Raw genomic sequence first — 25487 nt, forward strand, 5'->3', positions numbered from 1 at the left:
TCAAAAATAAAAATATATTTGTGGACAGTGTCACGCAAAATGTCAACCTTATTGACTTTCAAAACAAACAGTATCCTGTGAAAATAGGATTTCAGTTGCTTGCAGATTAATACAACAGAAAATACTTCTTAAACTTTATGACTCATCATCATAACTTCAAATTGTTATTGATTGGAGTGTGCCTCATAGTTTGCGAAATTTAAGGTGCTCAACGTTACGAGAATGATGTGTCTGAATATATGGGATTGGAAAATACAGCAAATCCATTAAGTTCGTTCTCGCAAGATACAAAGAAAGGACATACGATGGTAATAGGTGCCGACCATGAGCGTAATGGAATCGCCGATTTCTTCACCCAGACCGATCCAGAAGTCAGGAAGATCACATTGGCGATCGGCAATATCATCTCTAAAAATACTATCAAAGAAATTACTTTGGAAAGTGAGTAGACATTTGTGATAGCATAGATTCTTCCTAATCGAAAACGTTATCGGCTGCGTATATTTCCTGATTTCCGGTGTTATAAAACTTCCGCAAAATGTTTACTGATTTTTGACTCACGCATCAAAAAGATTAGTTCTTTATCTATTTTTTTTTATCAATTATTGTCTTCGGCTACTCTCTCTTGCAGTTATCACTCCGGCATTTGAGTATGTATTCATCAAATAGGAATAATAGGAATACAGTCTATTCGCCGCTGAAACTAGTAGAAACCAAAAATAGCATGCATTTGTGATGAAAAATAGTTTACTACCGGTGATTTGTTTAATACGTCTTCGAAACAACTGTTCGTCAAACCATAGCTTGACATAACTTGAGCCCTCATTCTACAACTCGGAACCGGTTTTTCTCTGTTTTGAAATTGATTCGAAAACCGATAGTATATGTAACGCGTGCGATTTATTACCTCTTTCAACTACAAGCAAAATTTTGTGTTTGTCAATTTCGCCGAATTTTGATTACTCTTTACGTCACTTATCGAGTGGAATATTCCCACTCCAAGTTCAAGAGAGACACAAGCTAATATTTTAAAGATTTGTTCGCTTATTATACATCGAAATTTAAAAATATATGTCAAAATACCACCGTGATAAAAATGGGGGCATAACAAAATTCATTCAGAAATACTTGTAACTTTTAATCTCTTAGTGAGTGAACGATTCGGAATATTTGTGTTTAAGTAGAGGCGAATGAACTGAAAAGTTTAAAGCCTCTTTAATTCAACATCATCATCATTTGTGTTCAAATTTGGTCGGCTTTAGTTTCATTGTGAATAATGAACTTCATTGACGTCAAACAAAATACAGGTTTTGAATAAAAGTATATTTTTGTCTTCCCTGCAAACCAAATTTGAGCTGGAGAAGAAATTGTTTAATGCTATGCAAATTTGTGACAAACGGCATAATAACCATTTTTGGAAATGAAGATATTATGGATTTATCAGCTACAGAGTTGTATGATGGGAGTTTAAATACACTCGAGAATATACGGCGGAAAAAAATAGTTATTGTTAAACTATCGAATAGCATCCCTTTATTTTGTAAGGCTGCAACGCATTCAAATGAAACGGCAGTGATATAAATGGATCAATGGAAATTTCTTTCTAGCAATTGAGGTCACAGTTGTTGAGATCGTATATTAAATCACTTTATTGTTTGCTCCGGTTTCAGAATCGCTGAATGTAATGCTGGATCACTGTCACGATGCCACTACGCTACTCTCAAAAAACATTGTGAAATCAGAATTTATCTACAGATACCTGCAGAATTACAACATACAAATGCCACCAGAAAGTACAAAATCTAGTCTGATAAAACAATGTCTCAATTTCTGGCGAGCCAAGTACGGCGCTCCGCTGGAGGGGCCATCATTTTTCGATGGACAAGCGAACATTCATCCGTCCACTTCGGCCGAATCGAGCTCATCAAACAGCACCATGCAGAACACCACCGTTGGAAACATGAAAAATCTTGTTGCGACGGGTGGACCGATTGGCAATAACACGAATGGACCGGGATATGAAACGACCGAACCCGGACTCGAACAATATCCGGTAAACCTGCTAGCACTAGACTACACTACATGGTTTTACCTCAAATGGAACCGCAACTCGCTGGACGAGAGCGCCTTCTGGCCGGATGCGGTCTGTTCAGTGATGCTCGAAATCAGCGAAACCCAACAGGGGGTTGAGGAGGTTCGCGGACAGAAGGACATTATAAATTTAATTCTTAGTTTGAAATTTCAGTACAGCTTTCAGTTCGTTCCAAACGTAATGTTCGATGGCTGCCAGGGTCGACTAACGGATAGCGGTGTGCTAGTGGTAACGGTCGGCGTAGTGTACAACAACCGGAAAGGACTGGACAATCGGCTAATGAGTCTAGGGGTGTTTGAGAGTATGGTCAGGTTGCGAAGAGATCCGCATGAGAATAATAATTGGAAGATAACTATGTTTAAACTTTACATACGATATAAACCTGTAGATAATTTACCTGCATTATCGAGCAGCAAAATGCTTACCGAGTGTTTACTGATTCCACTTACTCTGGACAGTGTATGAGGAGTGCCTTTGGAAGATATTACCATAAAACTTAGAGAACTAGTGGTGCCATTCAGTGAACATAAAAAGTCAAACGAATTTAGCGTGTTATGATGTGAGAAAATAAAATAGAACAAACATGTAAAATAATGTTGATTGATCTACAGTATAATCTAGTGATTAGAATATCATGCATGCAACAAAGCGAAAAGTGCAATACCGGAAGAATAAAAAAATGTTTTAAATTTACAACATAGAATCGATTTTCAATCGCTCAATTTTCAATTACAACATAGAATCTTTTCCCAGTTCATGAAATTACCTTTCTTCTGTTTACTTGGTTATGTGGTCCCTAATTATTTGAAGAATGCGAAAATTAAAAAAAAACAGTCAAAGATTCGCACTGCAATTCAACGAAAGAAGGGATAAAGTTTCATCTGACGAGGATTCGAGAAGTAATCGTTGACTCGTATGAGTTTTTCACAGAATATTTGACCGAGTTGCGGTTAAAACGGAAATATTAAGAAGAACTTCAATTATATCTTTGGAAACTCATGTTTCCTAAAACTTTGATGCAGTTTCTTGCAAATCAATATCCTGGTTTCTACCTAATTGGCCAAACATTTTACAAAAAAAAAGTGTTTTTCTATGTGTTTTACTAAAATTAAAACAGACCGAAAAGTACAACTTAGAGGCGAATGAACTGCAAAGTTTAAATCCTCTTAAAAACAAAGAAAGAAAGAAAGAAGTACAACTTTTTTTTTCGATGCGGGTATGTATAATGGACAGGTTTGTAATATATGAAGCGTAGAGGTTTATCGATCGCGAGAGTAAGAATTTTATTTAACCAAGGTCTGAACTCATCACGAATAACCGTTAAATGATGAAAAGATCGAATTAATCCACCTAGCAGTGATATCGTGCTTTTCAGCAGTATAAAAGGACGGACCCTCAACTATTTTGCTTTAGGTTCCAGTCAGCTTCTAAACAGTCCTCATTTGGCGATTTGATTTCCAGGGCATTCGCAGGGCATTCCTTAAGAATAAATTAAACAGACTTTTCACAGTTTATCTCGCTCCCATTGGCAACTGTCCGTTTTACCCCCCAGTACAATTATTTCAATTATTTAAATTTTTCCACTCAAAAATGAATTTACTTTTCCGCGCATATCTAATATCGCTTCTCTGTTAACTCACAAACCGAAATATAGCCATCAGCGAATTTAATTTTAATATTAATCCACTCAAAATGCTTAATATCGCAGCAGCAAAAATTACATCCTCACGCGGAATCATGTATGATTTTCGGAACAGTATAGAACAGTGGTTTTCAACTTTTTTGCTCCATTCCCCCCTTAACGAAAATTAATCCTAGTGCTTCCCCCTTATCAGTTTTGAAGTAGGACTACGTCTTACATTAAGGGTGCCAAATCAGAAAACAGGTCACGTTTTTATGGAATAAAGTTAACGTTAATAACTATTTTTGCTGCGTACGAATTTTGACGATTTACATACCAATCGAATCGGAAATTTTCTAAGATTTGTATACCAGGGGTTTTCAAATGGTGCTCCACGAAGTTATAGCAAGTGCTCCCACTTGAAAACCTACCTTGAAAAAAACATTCTTTAATTTAATTTCACTGGGCATATAGTGATTTATCTTGTTTACTCCAGGTCAGATGTAGTGTAACTGCGACGGGCAACCAAAATAGATTACAAAAAAATAGGATTTGTTTTATTGATTAAAAAATGCAGGTGCTCCGTCGAATGTTTTTGCTATAAAAAGTGCTCTGTCATAAAAAAATCTGAAAATCCCTGTGCTATACATTACATTCCCATAGTCTGTATATGGTTTAAATTGATGAAAATTGGACGCATTCCCATTTCCCCATACATTTGTTCTATTCATTTATGTGCTTTCCCGAACAGAGCTGTCAATAACGAACAACAGCCGCTAGAATAGAAACAACGAAGATTTTGCTGTGGCCGAAACAACAAATGTCGCTTATTCTGCTCGTTTTGTGTTTTATGTTTACCCTCGAGTTGTGAACGCTAGCGAATATTTCAGTTGAAGTGGATCTTGCATTGCAATTAACTCAACCTAGATTTAGATTTTTATATACAGGGTTTTCCATTTCGGCCTCCGAAAGTATACAGCCCTGCGCTGACAACCGTTTGACATAGCTGTCAACCAAAGCGTCATATCCTTATAGCGAATTCTTTTTTGTTCAGTTTCAACCCCAGTGCCGCACTAACTGCTGTCAAAACGTTTTTTTATTCACTCAGTTTCGCACTAGTTCGCCCCGAAAACTGTTAGTTTCGCACTGAGATGTTTCACGGGTTGGCATTCGGGTTCACCAATGCAACTATACTGAACTGTCAAGTTCCGAATATTATTTTGGAAAATCTAAAAATAAAGACTATGAAAATGGAAAACCTGCTGTTTTTGCTTTTGTATTATTGGAAGCGTAATCCAATTTGGATTCTGATTTTGAAGAGTATATTCGAGTAGACGGCATTAAGCTACGTGTGCTTTCATTGGGAGGTGAAAATAATGATGGATATTCAGGTGGAATAAATTTCAAAATCAAAATTATGAATGAAAATTTACTTTAACGTATCGAATATTTATTTTATGTGATTAAATAAGAGGATTTTTCCGATATCGCAGAAACATATTGAACGAAAACTGTGTCTAATGATGATTTTATATTATAATAGTAATTATTTGTGGAACAAACAGGAAATACATCGACAAATGGTTAAGTGAGTGTCAGAACTACATGTGTTAGGTAATCGAACAATATGAAGTACAAATTTTCATTCAAACTTTTATATGTTTACACTGCACTTGGCCCTTCTGATCTGATGGAGAACAATTTACCTCCCAAGCACTAATATCACCACCAGACGTCGACACTGTACATTTGCCGTCGTAAATATAAACAAATCAGACTATATAACGTACACCAACAAACCAACGCATTCGTGAAACTGAAAACGTTTTTTTATTACAGAGTCAGTTTGGCACTGACTCAGTTTTAAAAACGAATTCGCTATTAGTTGAATGTCTGCCATTTTACAATATGGATCGTTTTAGAATCGCACAACGTGTTAATTTTGTTAAATTATACTATAAAAATGATGAAAAACTGGCAAATGTTTTTCGAGCATTACGGACGGATTTTGGTCGTCATGGACGGCCTACAGAGAACACAATCGCTAATGTAGTGCGTAAATTCGAACAAACTGGATCCGTAGCGGATATTGTGAAACCTGTGCATCATCGTAATGTGCGTTCGGCTGAAAATATTGCTGCTGTTGCTGCCAGTGTGGAGGATGACCCGAATGTTTCGATTCCACGGCGTGCTCAGCAATTGGGCTTGTCAAACACATCATTGTGGCGAATTTTGCATTTGGACTTGCACTTACATCCAATAAAGTCCAACTGGTACAAAAATTAGAGCGTGGTGACCATGGAATGCGTCGGGCATACGTCGATTGGGTGAACGAACAACAGCAGCAAAATGCTGAATTTTCGCATCAAATTTTCTTCAGCGATGAGGCACATTTCGAGCTCGATGGCTATGTGAACACCCAAAATTTCCGTATATGGGGCTCAGAAAATCCACACTGTGATTGTTGAGATGCCATTGCATCCGCCAAAAGTCACTGTTTGGTGCGCATTATGGTCTGGTGGAGTCATCGGGCCGTATTTCTTTGAAAATGAGGACGGCGAGACGGTAGCTGTAAATGGTGAGCGCTATGGCCGCATGTTAACCGATTTTTTTTGCCACAAATTGAAGATATGGATACGGATAACATGTGGTTTCAACAGGACGGCGCCACGTGCCACACAACACGACCGAACATGGCCATATTGCGAACGAAATTTGAGGGACGCATAATTTGGCGTTTTGGTGACGCCAATTGGCCGTCCAGATCATGCGATTTGAACCCGCTAGACTTTTTGACGTAGGACTACGTCTAACCGGAAGATATAGGGGGTGAAATGGAAATCTAGGCACTGAACAAGTAGGAAAAATGCAAGATTTGGAACGCTTATAACTCGAGCATTCCTCAATAGATCGCAAAGGTTTTTGCATCAATTGATAGGAAATATATCTACGCATCTATCATAACGAATAACGTTTCATTTTTCTTGAGATAAATAATTGAATAATTGTGAAATATCAAGCATTGTCAAAATGCACTATGTGCCCATTTTTGATTGGTCCATTTTGTGCTCCTCAAATCGTACCGACCAAAACGGGCAACCAGAGCAGCAGCGAAATAGAATGAAGCACGATTGGAAAGGAAAAAGAAAAAAATGAACGAAACATTGGTCGCAGTCTCACACATGCGTTATTCTCGAGCCAGCCAGTCAGCTTAAAAATCCCCGCTCCGCTGCCGTAACGATCATTCTTTGTATGGACACCGACTGGACAACATCGTTGCTGGACGAGCTGGACGGCGAGGGATCGAGTGCCTTTCTCAAGGCAAGAGAGCGGAGGTGGTAGCGCTGGAGTAGAGTAGAGTTTTCAAAGGGCCTTTCTCAAGGCTAGAGACGAATGAACTGCAAAAGTTTAAAGTCTCTATAATACAAGACCTTCCTTCCTTCCGTAACGATCATTCTCATTCAAACCGTACACCACATCCGTTCGCATCACAACACATCAACAAACCAACCTAAGCAGCCATGCTTGGAGGAAAAGGAGGAAAAGTGAAGGGAAAGGCAAAATCCCGCTCGAACCGTGTTGATCTGAAGTTCCCCGCAAGGGTAGCTAGGCCGAGCGCGTTAGTACCAGTGCACCAGTCCACCTAGCCGGCGTTATATAGTTTCGGCCGCCGAAGTGATCGAGTTGGCTGGTAAAGCTACTCGCGACGATAAGAAAACCCGCATTCGGAACAGAACACATTCGGTTCGGTGGACATCAAGACAACAGGCAGTTGCAGCGAGTGGCGAGTGGCAAACGCAATCGCAAAACGGCATCAGGTAGCAGAAGAAAAAAGTTTGTTCTTTATACAAACTGTTTTGGTGGCAAATCCAGAACAAGGCGGCATCGAGGGCGTTCGAAATGTTTTTTTTTTTCAAAACCACGAGTACTAAGTTTTCTAAATTGGAACCATTCCATAAAACATGGCGCTTATCAGGGCCATTAAACCTTTCAAAAAAGAGTTTACGAAATACAGTTCAATGCTTTCTAAAATAATATCCAAAATAATAATAAAACACAAATTGATTTTTTCATAATTTGTTTGCCAGGATCTGATGAGTATGTGAATTTGGCAGTTGTTCTGAGCTTATTGATAGTTGGGGACTTTCCTGATTATTCAATTTTCACCAATTCTTAAATTGTTTCCAGATTGAAAGTACAGTAATTTACTATTAGTTCGACATTTAGCTAATTGGACGGACATGTAATGCGACTTATTTAGTTGGACATTTTTGTAAACATAGAGATCCAAATTATGATCCCACATTGAAAGTCGACATTGTACCACTGTCATCGCAAATGTTCAATTACAGGTTAAAATCGCCTCCAATGCGACACTGAGTGGCGCTTCGGCACGTCGCATTGAATGTAATTTACTGTACAATATGTCACAAAGCTGGATGGGAAGAAATTTTCCAACTGTGAAAGCTGTGGCGAATGGCAAACGCAATCGGTAAACAGAAAGGTTTAGCCGAACAAGATGAGGATATCGAGTGATAACAAAACAATAAACTCTTTAGATTGAAGATAATTTTGTGATCCTGAAAAGGACCCTTTTTAGCTTGGCTGTGAATCCAACGAGCGAACAAACCGTAATGAATGTATTTTTTTGCCATCGCTCCCTTTTAACGCTCATTCGTTCGTCTCGTTGGACTCGCCCCTCTGGCTGAGTCTGCCGATTTGTCTCTATCCTGTGAGTGTGTACCGCTAGAGTATAAAACACGCAGACCCCAAAAAATATCTTATTTTCTTTCAAACCGTAAACCCGTGTGGTTGTACGGCATCGGCATCGTGGACGTAACAAAGGAGGACAAGTTAAGGGAAAGGCAAAGTCTCACTCGAACCGTGCAGGTCTCCAGTACCCTGTTGGTCGCATTCACTGATTGCTCCGCAAGGGTAACTAGGCCGAACGGATTGGTGCCGGAGCACCAGTATACCTAACAGCGATTATAGAGTTTCGGCAGTCGGAGTGCTCGAGTTGGCTTGCAAAGCTGCTCACGACAATCAGAAAACCCGCATCAAGAACAGAGCAGCATCGGTTCGGCGCTCATCAAGGCAACAATTAGTTTCAGTGAGTGACAAAGTGTTTCTCCGGCACGTCGCATTAAATGTAATTTACTGAACAACATGTCACAAGCTGGATGGGAAGAAATTTTCCAACTGTGAAAGCTGTGGCGAGTGGCAAACGCAATAGCTAAACAGGAAGGTTTAACCGAACAAGAATATCGAGTGATAACAAAAACACAACACCAAAGGTTCTTTTCAGAACCATCAACATATTCATAAAGAGTAAACAGTAAACTAATCCATTTTTCAGGTAGATATGTAGGTATTCACGTAGGAGAAGAAAATAAAACAATATATTTAAAATATATATTTAACAAAAGCTGTCCCCTTTGTATAGTCCTACGTCACTCCGGTTATGTCCCCGACATTACCCACCCGTCTTTTTTGTGGGGTTATGCGAAAGTTCGTGTCTATGCCAACTCTCCGCAAACTCTTGAACATTTGAAAGACAACATTCGTGAAGTTATGACCGAGATACCGCCCCATATGTGCCGAAGTCATCGAAAATTACCTGTTCCGGATCAAGGTGTGCGAGGAAGCCCTAGGTGGACATTTGAATGATGTTGTATTTCACACATAATGGCATAAACCAAACTTTAATTTGAAATAAAAGTTTCATCGAAATTCGAATTCTAAGTGTGTTTTATTTCAATTTACTTTCGGAAAATAAAATTGGAAAACCCTGTTGGAAGTTACATCATTGGGGCCCTTAAAGCCCGTTGATGAACAAACAAATAAACCATCCGAGCCATGGCAAAGCAAACGAAAAAAGGAGGGTGCAAATGATTATAGGTCGCTTCTATCCATTAGTGTTTGGCTTTGTGTGTGTTGCTTATTTTCGTTGCGCGAAACGTAGAACTTGTTCATTTTCTTAACACTTTCGATACTTTTAGTTACCATTCGTATTTGCTCTCGTGTGCATCGGATCTGTTCTGATGCAACAAGCTCCTAGCTTTATTGACGGTTTGGACCAAGAGTCGAGAAACGATCTTTCATAAACGGTCATTCTTGCAATGTTTCATTTTTATCGCTGCAACTGTGTGCATCTGTTAGACGCGTGTTTGATGCTTGTTAAAAGGCGATACAGATGCCTCTCGTTAAATACTCAGTGCAATGCGTGCATTGATATAAATAAACAAATTGCGACATATGACCAATTAGTGTATTATTCTCGCAAAGACAAGAAAGAGTCGTTGCTTCTCGAAATGATTCTACAAAACCACGCAAGCCATTAAACCTTTTCAGGGTCCTCGGAACTTTTTACTAATAAGTTATTTATGAAATTTAGATGTATTCGCAAATAATATCCGAAATGTCAAACCAACAAATTAAAAAAAAAAATATTGTGTAGTTCTACGTCCTAAGCGGTCGTGTCTCGGATAAAACCCCTCGAATTTTTTTGAAAGAAAGTCTGTGGCATATCAGTAAAATAATGAAAGAATTCAAACGGGTTTCAAGCTATATTAGCAACGAATTTGATTTTATACTTGTATATGCTTACAAAAAAAGTACATAAAGTCTGTCAAGTCAGTATGGCATCTGCGCCTGAACGATTTCCGCCAAAATCGTAATTCTTGAGAACGTTATCGAAAAGCACACCTCAAGTCGTCCACTCTGTTACGGTATTTTGCTTCCATCAGCAGCACTATAGGAAATCCAGATTCACATAAATACTACGCAAAAGACAACAACACTCGTAACGCTTATTCCGCATATCAGGATAAAAATCAATCATTTGTAGATCGATGAGCTTGTTCTGAATTTGATCTGAAACTTACGTCACTTACGTCAGGAGGGATTTCAAAACATGACCAAATCATTGATATAAGGAAAATTTGTTTCGAGTTTAAACTGTTGTAAAAATCTTGACAAATGCTGTACAATTTCCTTTTTCATGGTCTTCTGTACCATCATCATTCACTGACGAAAGTCTTTCAAACATTGTGAAGCTGTTCAATTGAACATTATATTTCAGATTTGGAAATTTTAACAGAGGATCGCATATTTTAGCGTATCCAAAAAAGTTTTGTGGCAATTTCTGCTAGTAATTTTCATCTTCAAAGCGCAATTCCCCCCTTTTGATGGTCAAATTCCCCACTAGGGAGGAATTCCCCACTGGTTGAAAATCACTATTATAGAATAACATGTAGAAGGTATTATCATTAACAGAAATCGGAAATTCAAAATGTGACTATACAAATCAACCACCTGTCCATAATATCCCAACTGTCCGTATTACCCACGGTTCCCATACTTGAAATATTAAAAAAATACTACTTTTTGAAAAGGGTAATTTTTTTTTATTTTTTTACAAAAAATTCTCAAAAACTATGATACCTACAAAAATCTGGCCAGAGGATGAAATATTTAAAAAAATGACACGGAAAAAAATATTTTGAAAAATGAAATACATTTTTTCTCAAAAATGTATTTTTCAAAAATAAAAAAAAATGTATGAATAGCCCTTACAATTTCCAACAAGTCGGAAGATGGACACTTTTACAGGAAACGATATTTTTTTCATGTTTTCTTTGTTTTCACTTCGCGGAATTTATTAAGCTCCCTAACAATATACGACCATCATATATTGAGGTTCCAGCAAATGCGGTTTGATCATATCGAAAAGCTAAATGTGCTATGAGATGTACGACTAAGAGTATAATGAACATGGTGGCGAGTGCTGCAAATATTTCGGTATCGGGCACATCACTAGGAATCACGGAAGAAGCCAGATTGTACCATCCTCAATCGTGTAAGAAAATAATCACAGAATTATTGGAATATTATTTGTCTATTTGGCTTAACCAAAGACTCAGGCAACACTCCATTTATTTCAGGGCTGCCAAAAATAATTTGGGAGACATTTTTATGTACGATGTGCGAACTTAGAGCGCCGGCAGAAACTTCTGTTGAATTTCGTTGAAGAAGCAAAAAGTTGATAAGTTTTTCACTGTATGCGTTCTGTTTATTAAGATCAAGCAGTTTTTTAAATAAAGTAAATGGTGTATTTGATGAAAAATTCGGCAAACAGTGTTTTTAGGGTAAACGGGGGGGTGCCAACTATATTGCCACCAATTTTTTCAACCGTTTCAATAGTTTTTTATCAAAGCAAAATATGAAGTTTGAGTCGATTCCTTGTCTAGTTTTCACTGTCTTCTAAAAAGTTAAAGCCTTGCGTGCATCATTCAAGGAGATGAAAAAGTAAGCATCTAATCATGACATTCTGTACGCAAATGAAAAGTGTATTCAACTTGATGTCCCTGGAAATTTTAAAACTACTCGACCGCAGAAAACGAAAAAAACTGGACACTCCATAGCCCCTCTAACGAGTGGAGATAGTTTTCGGCTGGAGGTTACCTCTGTATTCGAGAGAATAATAATGTAGTTGGATTTTTCATTTATAACGGGAGACTGACTAATAGCTATGAGCAGGGTGCGCCAAATTTCGGACGGAAGTATTCTTCAAACGTTGATATAGAGGAACTTGTATCAGAGGTGAAAGTGTTCGAGACGCAGATAAAGGACCTATTCCCTGGCCTGAACTCTTTAACGCCTTTGGGCATCTTGAACATTATTCTCAGATATTTCCTCGAAGCAGTTTATCCTAACATCGAAACAGTGTTACAAATTTCCTGAAGCTTCCAGTTATAGTGGCATCTTGCGAATACAGTTTCAGCAAGCCTCAATCGATTAAAACTTATCTGCGTTCTAAAATGAACCTAGACCTGGCAATTCTTTCGACCCAGAAAGAATCGGTAGCAGACCATGATTTAGATGTAATTGTGGATCATTTTGCTTCAGGTAAAGCAAGCAAGGCAAAGATTTGACTAGAGAATAAGCGAAGCAGTTAATGATATTTCTAGCCTTCTGAATACGAATAAACTTCTCAAAGTGAACATTGGGAAGTGAGTGAGTAGTTTTCTCAGAATATCACAATCTCAAAACTAGTGAAAATAGTTTGGGCGCCATTTTCATAGTTGCGGGGGCACTGTCTACCCTCACTACGCCGCTGCTCAATATATATTCTCTCTGTCATTCGTTACACAAACCCAAAGTACGTAGAATAAGAAGGTAGTCTACTCCCTGCTTTGTTCAAGTAGTGGTAGGCAAAGAAAAAAAACAAAAAATTGTAATAAACCATCGATCGAATCCAAATAAATTCAAACATTTTTTAATTGTTCAAATTCTAACATTAGAACTGTCTCAAAATATGTTTCGAAATGATGAAATAGCAGTTTACCTAATTATTTTAAAATTTAAAACAGTGAAATTATCGCACCTGTACTATAAAAATAACACAAAATCGATAAACAAATGTATAGAGAGGTTATATCGAAGCAGTGTCGTTCCCGTTCCCGATCCAAGGAGTGAATACATGGGATAGCTGCAAATATCTCCGATTAGTTTATCTTATTCGAAATTATTCTATTCCGGCATTGCGGGACGTGGTACTTCAACATTTTGCTGAAGTAAACAAAAACTGTTCAGGATGAAATCGTTAAAAAATCACATAAAACCTTACTAGCAGTGAAAAAAAATACACTATCGTGTTTACCGTCGGTTCGATCTGCAATTTTGTCACTTTTTATGGTTTTTAGAACTTTTAAAACCGAGAAACATTTAAAAAACTTCAGAACATCGAACAAGCTACCTATTTTGACACAAACTTCAGCTGAGTGAGAGCACAGTGGAACCCCGATTATCCGTGAGCGAATGATCCGCGGTGCGTGTTATCCGCGAAAGCGAGTTCCATAGTAATTCTATAGAGCGTCCCGGAATTTGTCAGTGAGAGGTAGGCTTTCGCTCTTTTGTTTTGATCATGGCTTTCACATTATCTGATCACTGGTGTACACGACCTTACAGATGGATAGTTTTATGATTTTTGTATTGATAAAAAATAGTTTTCATGCTGAAATATCTTTATTTCGTGTTTGCACCTCATTTTCAGTCATTCTCGTTATTCGCGGTGACCTAGCCGGACTATTTCGGGGGATAATCGGGGTTCTACTGTACGGTTTGTTTGGAAGAACATTTTTTAACATAAATGTCTTGGAAAATGACGAATCCAAATGGTGGTATGATACTAGAGTTGACGAAACATTAGTCAAAGCTGGCGGGAAGCGGTGGTTTCAGTACGAGAAAGAGGAATTCTTCGCGGATCGGAAAAGATTGCAAGATTGCTGGACAGCGGCCCTACAAAGATGGTGATCGCATCGAATCCGGTGGGAACAAGAACAAGAGGAGCCCAGGAGGAGCAGGACAGGAATCGTGGCGACCGGAAGTAGAACTGCGGCTAGGGACCGAGATCATTGGCGAAATAATGTTGTGAATAAGATCCAATCTCTTCAAGGGATGTAGTATCATTGTAAATAAATAAATACACGACAATGCAGATTCGATGGTCGATAAAGTGCCTTCCAGACTCCCTCCCCCAGACAATTATCGTGATTATCATAACCCATAATATGAAACTTTTCCTACAAGTATTTCAAAACCCGAACAGGAACGCTGAAATGGGTGTCAATCCAGACACATTTCGTGAGGCGGCTACTGCACAGGAAAGCAAACAATGAAAGCACGCGATGCGGCCGGAGTACGAGCTGCCAAACGGCATACTTCTACGCTGCAAGTGTGTTTATAAAGTGAAGACGAATGAGGATGTTTCTATGGAGCGATACAAAACCCGTTTGGTCATCAAGGCTTATCGCATATCAAAAGGACTCGACTGCAATGAAACCTTTTCACCATACCGAACTATAGGTATGGTGAAATATATTACGCCACAATATTCTTAGCCTACTACACTTTTTCTAAGTGGTTGTTTCTGTTGCAGTCGTTTTCTGCAGCGATTTATTCCGGGAACCGACGGAAAACAAACAATGTTAACTGCTTGGAAAAAGGCTGAATTATGCCACACAGCTTGTACTCTGCTGTAACACCCATCGATGCGAATTCGCTGATGTGTTTGTCAAGAGCGATCGCCTTCACCACCAGCGGGGGGAGCTTGATTTTGGTTGCTGCCTGGGTAACGGCGTTTACATTTTCGACCGACGCGCCGAAATCGCCTACTTCGCTGTTGTTCGATGCGGTGTCACACTCGCGAAGGCACTCACTGCACCAACATCGCGTGCATCATTAGATGACGCTTGCCTCGAAATTTGATTGCCCCTGGCAATGCGTTCGTTTTTTGCAGGGCTCGGGCCTGCCTTCCTCTTCTTCTTGCCCATCACACACTACGTGAAGCGTCCAATTTATGACGCGGAAAGAAAAACACGCGATACGAATAACGCGAAAAACGAACAGAAAAACCAAACGACGATATCCAAGTTGGATTACCACTGGTGGGGTAAAATCTTAGATCGAAGCGCAGCGAAAGCAAAGCAGTCTTCAGGAAGAGCTGGGAAACACCGGAAACGGCCTCCGCTATAAGCTTCTTTGCGCAGTTCCAAAAACGTAAAACAACAGACTTTGCAAGCCGTGCCACAAAAATAGACAACGAACGATACACAAGAAAATAATGTTATTCAGGCCACATTGTAAGGAAGTACCATCGAATTGATTTACTACAAAATTTTCTCTCGGTATTACACTGTTCATATTGTATGCTTACGAGTTGTAAAATAAAAAATATATAACATAAAGGCTGGTTGTTAAACAGAAATAAAAACATTAAATTTTGCTTCACCTACCTTCGCAACCAGATTTTAAACCATGGGAGAGTGAAGATCGACTTCCGCGCATCTGAAAAGAATCATAGAAGAAAAAACAGCAGATCAATTGTTCACAACACGGTTTTTGTTTTGTAGTGTCATGGTACATTTCGATTTGGACAATTTTCTTTAACGAGTGAATTAATGAAAAGGTCATAAACGAAAGGATGGGTAAATAGAATTTTGGAAAACTAAAGGTCTAAACGAAATAAAATAGTTTGGTTTTTGTAAATGTCAATTATGTCACTACCTCTTTCGGTGCTACCAAAAATTAGGCACTTCTCAACCTAATGCACACACACGCACTGTGCGCTTCGGGTTTTTTTTGCTATTTTGCTTGAAAGATGGGATTCTAGCTAAGAGCCTATCGTGTGGCTTGAGATTGACAAATAGAGGCAAATGCTGACTGCGCTGGGCGGCCGTGTGTTGGGCGACTCGTTATGTCCAGTCCCGTCAGCCATGCGATCCATGTGCTGAAACGAAGATGATAACATATAGAAAATACCAACACTTTTGGTTGCTTTTTGAGCATGGTTTGCTAGATAAATTGATACTTTTATTTCATTCTTGCCTTCTTGTCTAGTTTTAATTATACCGATTTTTTTTTGTTTTTGCTTTGAACTTAAAGGAAATGTTTTGTTTGAGACAAACAAAATATTTTCTGAAGAGAAGTTAGCCATAGCTTGTAAAACGAATAGAAATGATTTTGTTGAACGGATTAAACGGACATAATAAAAAATACTTCTACAGAATTATTACATATGCTAAAATAATAACTACAACGCGTTTTCGCACATTCGATTTCATTGATCTTTGTTTTCCATACTACTTTTTCGTTTGTTTACCTCTCTCATTTTTGCATCGTAAAAACAAGAGATCACCAACGTGTACTATGCTTCTCACAAACTGATTTAATAAAATGTGGAAATAAAGAAGTCTCGTCTCTTCTTAGTGTTGTGTTGCTCGTGGTTTCAGCATAGAGAGCCACCATTCCATTATATCTTATCCTGTATAAATGGATGGGCCAGAGCGTGGTTTAATGATATTCTTTTGGCCGAATCTAGCGCAAACACTTTGTCCAACAAATCCTTCAGTTGGGAAACTTTCCGGATTTGATCCTCTGGTAGATTCTGTCCAGCGATTAATTCCTGCTGCAAATCCCTGTTTGGCTTGATCACCGACACGACGACGATTTTTTCCTGCAAGTAAAGTTTCGAATTGGAATATAACCAGTTAAAGTAAGTACATTGTCTATATGACGAATTTTATGCTAACTCGTCTTAGGAGTTGGCAGCACCATCTCAGATAGTAGTGAAACGTTGTGGGTGTAAAGACATACGTCATTTAAGAAACTTTGTATACTTGAAATATTCGAAAAATAATTGGACTACTTTTTGAAAAAAAAAATTCTTATTTTTTTACAAAAATGAATAACTTAAAAGCTATGATGCCTACAAAATTTTTGTCAAATGATGAAATGTAGGAAAAAAAAATATTTTTTTTTAATTTTAAATTTTAAAGTTCAAATTTTCACAAAAAAGACGGGTGGGTAATGTCGGGACATAACCGGAGTGACGTAGGACTATACAAAGGGGACAGCTCTTGTTAAATATATATTTTAAATATATTGTTTTATTTTCTTCTCCTACGTGAATACCTACCTATCTACCTGAAAAATGGATTAGTGTACTGTTTACTCTTTATGAACATGTTGGTGGTTCTGAAAAGAACCTTTGGTGTTGTGTTTTTGCGTTTTTTGGTTTCCCTTTCGACAGTCCCTTCTGGGCTGGTTTTATTGTGGCTCTCCACTGGGCTAGAGGCGAATAAACTTCAAAGTTTAAAGCCTCTTAAAAACAAAGAGTGGTACAGTGTCGGCTTTCAATGAGGAGTCATAATTTGGACCCCGAACTCTGTGTTTACAAAAATGTCCAACTAAATATGTCGCATTACAGGTCCGTCCAATGAGCTAAATGTCGAGATAAGTGTAAATTACTGTACTTTCAATCTAGAAGCAATTTAAGAATTGGTGATAAATTTAATAAAAAATTAAAAAAAAATATTAATCAATTAGCTCAGAACAACTGCCAAATTCACATACTCATCATATCCTGGCAAACAAATTATGAAAAAAATCAATTTGTGTTTTATTATTATTTTGGATATTGTTTTTGAAAGCATTGAACTGTATTTCCTAAACTCTTTTTTGGAAGGTTTAATGGCCCTGAAAAGCGCCTTGTTTTATGGAATGGTTCCAATTTAGAAAACTTAGTACTCGTGGTTTTGAAAAAAAACCATTTCGAACGCCCTCGATGCCGCCTTGTTCTGGATTTGCTACCGAAGCAGTTTGTACAAAGAACAAACTTTTTTCTTCTGCTACCTGATGCCGTTTTGCGATTGCGTTTGCCACTCGCCACTCGCTGCAACTGCCTGTTGTTGTCTTGATGTCCACCGAACCGAATGTGGTCTGTTCTGAATGCGGGTTTTCTTATCGTCGCGAGCAGCTTTACCAGCCAACTCGATCACTTCGGTGGCCGAAACTATATAACGCCGGCTAGGTGGACTGGTTCACTGGTACTAACGCGCTCGGCCTAGCTACCCTTGCGGGGAACTCCAGATCAACACGGTTCGAGCGGGATTTTGCCTTTCCCTTCACTTTTCCTCCTTTACCATGTCCAGACATGGCTGCTTGGGTTGGTTTGTTGATGTGTTGTGATGCGAACCGATGTGGTGTACGGTTTGGATGAGAATGATCGTTACGGCAGCGGAGCGGGGATTTTTAAGCTGACTGGCTGGCTCGAGAATTACGCATGTGTGAGACTGCGACCAATGTTTCGTTCATCTTTTTTCTTTTTCCTTTCCAATCGTGCTTCATTCTATTTCGCTGCTGCTCTGGTTGCCCGTTTTGGTCGGTACGATTTGAGGAGCACAAAATGGACCAATCAAAAATGGGCACATAGTGCATTTGGACAATGCTTGATATTTCACAATTATTCAATTATTTATCTCAAGAAAAATGAAATTTTATTCGTTATGATAGATACGTAGATATATTTCCTATCAATTGATGCAAAAACCTTTGCGATCTATTGAGAAATGCTCGAATTATAAGCGTTCCAAATCTTGCATTTTTTCCTACTTGTTCAGTACCTAGATTTCCATTTCACCCCCTATATCTTCCGGTTAGACGTAGTCCTACGTCAAAAATATCAAAAATTTTTGGGAAAAAAATTTCGCTGAAAATAAAGTTATTTTAAAAATTAAAATTCATTTTTTTCAAAAACGTATTTTTTCAAATTCCCAAAAATATGAATATGAATAGCCCTTACAATTTCCAACAAGTTGTCCATACATCGGAAGATGGGCACTTTTACAGGGGAATAGTTTTTCTAACCACAACTTTTTCATGTTTTCTTTGAAAAAAAATACAACTAATCCTAATTTTGTTCAAAGTAAAGACAGCGATATAGTGTATTCGACGAAGTTTTAGATCTTATTAAAATACGAACTTTCGTCAAAGACATGAACTTTCTATATTTTATAGTTTTTGGAATATAAGTTTTTTCATATGAAGACTCCTGAAAAAATAATGTTTTGCTCGTAACATTTTTGTATGTAAATTCTCGCGTTTGACATGTTCTTGACATGTTTCTAAATAGAGAAATGTTAGCAGAGCATGTAAGTTGCGATAATTTATACATAAAAATATTACGAATTAAACATCAATAGTATTTTTTCAAAGGAAAAAAATGAAAAAGTTGTTGTTCGAAGAACCTTTTTCCACGTAAATGTGCCCATCGTCCGATGTATGGGAAACTTGTTGGAAATTTTGAGGGCTGTTTAAATCTATTTAATAACAGTTTCCTGCATTTCATCCTTTGACAAGAATTTTGTAGGTATCATAGTTTTTAAGTTATAAATTTTTGTAAAAAATAAGAAAAAAAAATTGGCTTCTACCAAAAAGTAGTCTTATTCTTTTTCGAATATTTCAAGTATGTAAAGTTGCTTAAATGACACATGTCTTTACACCCACAACGTTTCACTACTATCTGAGATGGTGCTGCCAACGGCCAGTCGAGTTGGCATAAAATTTGTCATATCCTACAATCACTGACGTTGTATTTGACAGAAAGTAAGTGTTGGAAATGAGTCTATATAAAACTACGATTATTTAGAAATGGGGCACTTTCGAATTTGTGAATTTTCCAAATATTTTTTCAATCGAAACACTAAGAAGTGACAAATTAGTTAGTGAAAAAAAATGGAAAAACAACATATTTCATGAAAAAAATTAAACAAGTCGCTTATCGTTATTTCGAAGAAGTTCTCCTTTTTCGGTTTTGGTCAATCGGTTCCACTAGTTCTTCATTTGGCCAATATCGTCCCTTTTATCTTTTTTTGGTGGGTTCAGCTCTTTTGTAACATTCCCATGCTGTTATTGCAGCTGGTTAGTCCAAAACGTAACCGAACCATCATGGGACGTAATGAAAGGTAATCTCCGAGCTTTGCGGCACTTCACGCCACTAAAAAACTCTGATTTTCTTGCCACAAAAATAGATCTTTTACCGAATCATGAATTTGTTCACGAACATATCCGCGAAAACGAACTTGAATCTGCCAGGAACCTTGCCATGAAGTTAGCTTTCGCATAAGTCGCGTTTAGTACAGCTTGTGTACCCGGATTCTGGCCGTTGTTTGAGGCTTTGGTTGGGTTGTCTACTTGCTCGGTAACTGTTACGGAGCCGGCTTAGATAGCAGAGCTAAAAATAAATTCAAATAATCAAATATCAAATTTGTAGCGCAACGCGCATTTGAAAAACAAAATAATGCCAGCAGGATAATATTTAATATTTATTGCCGGCAATTAGCTAGATGTTTCCCACTTGACCCTAATTCGTGAGAAGCATGTATTGATAAGACCTAAGGCGAGTACGCTGTATGGGCCACTCGAGAGGTGATAGAAATTGCTTTGTTTAGGTCTCACCCTTTATCGCGTATGGAATGAGCGCGAAGAGCAGAGAAGGAATAGGACAAAGAAACATAAATGTTTATTTAGGATCCCACGCGGCTGACGTAGTGGAGGATAAGAAAAGAAAAATATAGAAAGGGATTCATTTGCAGGCAATCAGCAAATAGTTAGGTAGTAAAATCTTCACCAAGCGATAGCGAAGAATCGAAACCATGGAATGAATTTTAGGCAGCAAATAGGCAGGCAGATAACCGATGTGGTTTCGGTTATCTGAGTAGGAAAGGGAGATCTATTCTTTCCCCTTTAATTTGAGGCTAGAGTAAGAATTCGTGTATATATATATAGTCCGGATTCTTGCTCAATAAGTAAATTTAATTCAGTTAGACAAACTAAAAGCTTCATGATAGCAAGGAAATAAACAGTTTGTGTGGGACACGACATAACTACTGTATGTCACCCTGCATACGTACTATTGGGAATGTAGAATATGGTAGAATTGTTGGGAATGATTCTCGTCAGTGCATTGATTGCCTTCGTTGCCTTTTTACAAGCGTAGTAGAGGTAATGTTGAAGTTCAGTCGATCATTGGACTGCACCACCAGGTATTTAATGTCTTGCTTCGAAGTTATCGAGTGCTCTCCAATTGTGATTTTTGTCCGTTGTACCGTCTTGTAGTTTCATATTTTGCACTCAGCATTCGATCTTGTCTATCGACTCGTCCGCAAGCATTTCGATTTCGTTCCAAGGATTCTCCAGTCACGAGGATAACGATGTCATCCGCGAAGCTAATGATCTCCACACCTCTAGATTCATAGATTCAGCTTTAGTACGACATCGTACATACTGTTCCAGAGCGATGGGCCCAGGATAGATCCCTGCGGAACTCCCGCCATAGTTTCAATCTGCGCTTGGCCCGTGCTTATCTCGTATATCAGCACCCGGTTCTCCAAGTAGCTTCTCAGTATTTTGCACATAATCTGGGACTCTCATAGTGCGGAGCACAGTCGCGATGGTCTCCCAGCTGGCACTATTGAACGCATTTTTAACGTCGATCGTTATCACTGTGCAGTGTCGGTTTTCTCTGCGCTTCTGTTTAGATGCCTTGCTGGCTCATTCGACCACTATACGAATGGCATCTACTGTAGATCTCCCTTTTCCGGGTCCTTAAAGATGCTGAGATGGACGGACTGTCCGAGCACCAATAGCTGTTTCAGCATCTTATAGCCAATACCGTCAGGGCCAGTTGATTGACCTTTGGCGGAACGGGGAACGACGAAAAGTTCCTCGATGGTGAAGAATATTTATGGAACAACTCACCGGGACAACAAAGTTGCTGAACGAATTGGTACCGGCTCCCTGTCGACGGATGAACTCGGGGTCATATTCTGAGATGGAGGACAATCCCGTGAAAAATTCCCCGACATATTTCAAAGAAGGTCTTTGTTAATGTACAAAAGACGATTTGTGAATTGAAACTACTGCGAGAAAAATTCATAGAATTTGGTTTTCGCATCAAAATAATTTATGTGAAGTGTAGACGGATAGGCATTTCATCTTATTCCATCTGGAATAAACTTTTTTTTTTCAAAATTTGAAAAGCGTTTTGAACGAAAACTTGTTGGAATATAAGAAATGTGAACAAAAAGTAATTTATCGTCAATTAAACTGTTTAACAAATGTCACCATTTTTATGCAAGCGAACGGACAAATACTCACCCTTTCCGTAATCTTGTCCACCTCATGCGACAGGAAATTGCAATTCTGGTCGAAATGTTGATCCTTGAACTGTCCTTTCCGAATGATCTTGTTCGGTATTTTACCCTTTAAATCCATAAAAAATTTAATCATTTGATTATTGGATTTTCCACTAAATAAAATTTTGCCGGTATACAATTCATAGATGGTGCAACCGGCGGACCACATGTCGATACCGTAGTCGTACGAAAGGCCAAGAATAATCTCGGGTGCACGGTAGAACCGCGAGACCAGATACGGGGTGATATCGTTGTCCGTGACCGACGATGCTGACCCAAAGTCACACAGTTTCAACACCAAATTGTTATCGTTAACCAGGATGTTGTCTGGTTTAATATCGGCGTGGAGAATGCCGGATTTTTTCAGCAATTTCAGAGCCAGCAATAACTGCTGCGTGTAACTTCGGACGGCTTTGATGTGAAGACCGACATTTTTGCCATACTTCTTAAGTACCTCTCGAAGATTCATTGCCAAAGGTTCCAGAACCATGCACAGATGCTGTTCGTCGTGAAAAAAAAAAAGAAAATTAGAAAAACTTCAGATGTACATTCCGGCGTATAATACTCACTTGTTTGTGGAAAAAGTGTCGATATAATCTGAGACAATGATATCGATCTTCCGGGTCTGTGTCATTAAGTTTCTTCAATGTTTCCAACTCACGGAGGCCAGTTTTATGCCTGTTAAATTAACACAATGGAATACACATGCCAACTAAAATTATCAGTTCTTGCTACTCACATGATTTCGTTGTTCCTTATGATTTTCACGGCTACCAAAGCATTGCCTCTGGCCTGATCTTTAGCTCGCACAACAGTACTGAAAACACCTTGACCGGTGTAATTGGCCACCACATAACGATTATCGAGAATTTCGCCGATGCGTACCCTGTAGTAACCTTCCGCATCGTCCCAATTGTCCGTGAGAGCAGGATTCTCGTTTCCTTGCTTGTTAGCAACCACTGTATTTGGCGAATCAAAGTTTGAATCGATGTCTTGCTCAGCAAACATGTCCCATTCGGCACGTTTACTTCCTTTATCTTGTTTGGATCGATCCTCGCTAGCTAGCTCATTGTGCGTCTCCGCAATTACTTTGGTTGATGGGACTGGCGGGGTAAGAGAAAGATTATGAGAATCTTTTAATGACTTTTGGTCTACTTTAGACAGTTCTTCGTTTACGAAAAAATCATTTGCCTTTTTACGTAACAATTTCGATGATGACTTGGCCTCGATCTTTGCCTCGCTCAACGCTTCAGGTGGGATGTTGTTTTTGTTAACAGCACCAAGTTTCTGAAATGGTAGAACAAATATATAATATTCGCATTTATCCGGCGTTTAATGTGTTTACCATCAACAATTCTTCTCGCTGTTTCCTTCGTTTTTCAATGATTTTTTCCTCATCTTCTTCGTCATCGATATCGATGTCACCGATCTCACTGTCACTACTCGACTCCTTTTGTTGTTTCAATCCTTCGCTCAGCGAATCTTTGAATTTGTCATCATCGGGTTTTCGCTTTGAACCATTTCGGTGGTCTCTACCGCTGCGGCCAGTGCGATCTCTATCGTATCGTTCCCTATCTAATGCTTCCCGATCCCGTCCTCGGAATCTGTCTCTAGAATTGTACCACCTGTTTCCTCCGCTTCGTTCCGCTGACCGTCGACCACGTTCCACCGGACTACGACGATCACGATAACGTTCAACAGACCTGTTGCGATCTCTTTGTCTAGCTCTTGCACGATCTCTTTCGCGCTCTCGCTCCCGCTCCCGATCACGCTCACGATCACGTTCACGTTCACGCTCCCGCTCGCGGTCACGTTCTCTATCTCGTATCCTTTCTCGCTCATAACGCTCCTCCGCCATTCGACGGCTGTAATCATCATGCTCTCGTTGTCTGCGTTGCTCTTCTCTATGCCGTTCCAAATCTTGTTGTTTAGCGCGAGCTTTAGCTTCCGTTTCTCCACGACTGCTGCGTTTGTCCGAGTCGGAAGTCTTTCGTTTCCGTTCATCACGCCCTTGTGAGCGGCTCCGTTGACGTGCTTTCTTCAAAAGACGGTTAACATCCTCCGCACTCGAGTCACCCTCTATCGTAATGATTTCCTCGTCCGACCTCTTGCTTTTGCGTTTCGATCCAGCGCCCTTTTTTTCGTGACCATCCTTAGTTTCGCCTTCGTCCTCATCGTCTTCATCGGAGACAAATTCTCCTAGACGAGCCTGAAGCAGGGCTTTCTGTCGCATCAAATCTTCCAAATTCAGTTCGTCTTCGATGACCGCTACGTCTGGACTTGGAACGTCCTCAATAACTGTCCCATCACTGTCACTCTCGACAGACACTACATCCGGCTGGACCGTCATTTGAATTTGTTCCTTTTTCTTATCCAGCGATTCAGTTAAAATTGCAACCAATTTCTCAGGATCGGTCGATATTTCCGAATTATGTTTCTTCTCCAGAGATGCCTTCAAATTCCCATTATCTTTCGGTTTGCTATCGTCATCCTTAGGTCTCACACGAATCGCATGCTCCAATTTGCGGATGTCTATTTTTGATCCATTTGCGGGCTTCTCTTCATCGTCCTCGGATTCACTGACTTCCCCCTCTTCGCCACGGTGTTTACGTTTGTGCTTTTTGTGCTTCTTGGACCTGGCCTTGTCGCTTTTCTCCAACCGACTGGCTTTTTTGTGTTTTTTATGTTTCTTATGCTTTTTGGCCTTCTTCGTGTCCAGCTTTCCGTGCAACCTTTCCTCCGTCACAGAGGAGTCACTTTCTTCTGAAGCGATTCTGAAATCGATTGGAAGTAACAATTTTGAAATAAATGCAATAAACAGAAGTGATATATATGAGTGCTGCATAATATATAAGACGGCCAAATTTGCATTAAACACTCGGCTTCTATGGATATACGACATTAGGAAAAGATGGAGTTTGGCGTTCACACGGCTCAACTACGTTGTGAAACGTTGATTCTCACCAAATATTTCAACAAAACTACTTACATAACTTGCCTAGTAGTCATTTTGTTCGTTCAAAATGATCCGCGAAATAAGTGTAACAACTGGACGTGTTATTTGCGATCTTTAGAAACTTCGTTAAGACACAAAAGCAAATTTACTTCAAGAGGAAAACGCACAACACACGAGTCATCGCGAAAATTATTTCTTTTTTCGCTCCCGTCAGGACGTTTGACAGCTTTCCAGTTTTGTGCTATCCGTCGTTCAAGACTGTTTATAAGAGGTAGGAAAAAA

General features: G+C 39.1%; 2 protein-coding genes across 7 annotated transcripts; one reads left to right on the plus strand and one right to left on the minus strand.

Annotated features, from left to right (window-relative positions):
* LOC129764423 (uncharacterized) lies at nt 1-2783 on the plus strand. Of its 2 annotated transcripts, XM_055763490.1 has the most exons (3): nt 1-441; nt 1671-2194; nt 2246-2783. In XM_055763490.1, exons 1-3 carry the CDS (start codon nt 240-242, stop codon nt 2555-2557), a joined length of 1038 nt encoding a protein of 345 aa, XP_055619465.1. In that variant the 5' UTR covers nt 1-239; the 3' UTR covers nt 2558-2783. The 2 variants fall into 2 exon arrangements, with proteins under 2 accessions (XP_055619465.1, XP_055619464.1); XM_055763489.1 differs by having other exon boundaries at nt 1671-2783.
* Nucleotides 1623-25415, minus strand: LOC129764422 (serine/threonine-protein kinase PRP4 homolog). Of its 5 annotated transcripts, none has more exons than XR_008741144.1 (9): nt 25239-25415; nt 23595-25023; nt 22989-23536; nt 22819-22927; nt 22212-22748; nt 16375-16728; nt 15780-16002; nt 15509-15560; nt 1623-2564 (listed from the first exon to the last, which is right to left on the minus strand). XR_008741144.1 is itself a non-coding variant. In XM_055763488.1 (7 exons), the coding sequence occupies exons 1-7, from the start codon at nt 25256-25258 to the stop codon at nt 16704-16706; spliced, it is 2598 nt and encodes an 865-aa protein (XP_055619463.1). In that variant the 5' UTR covers nt 25259-25415; the 3' UTR covers nt 16568-16703. The 5 variants fall into 5 exon arrangements, 2 of the variants coding, with proteins under 2 accessions (XP_055619462.1, XP_055619463.1); XR_008741143.1 differs by having other exon boundaries at nt 1623-2377; nt 2490-2564; nt 15509-16002; XR_008741142.1 differs by having other exon boundaries at nt 15509-16002.
* Between the last annotated feature and the right edge of the window lie 72 nt (nt 25416-25487).

This window comes from Toxorhynchites rutilus, chromosome 2, assembly GCF_029784135.1.
Source record: "Toxorhynchites rutilus septentrionalis strain SRP chromosome 2, ASM2978413v1, whole genome shotgun sequence".
Classification (NCBI taxonomy): domain Eukaryota; kingdom Metazoa; phylum Arthropoda; class Insecta; order Diptera; family Culicidae; genus Toxorhynchites; species Toxorhynchites rutilus.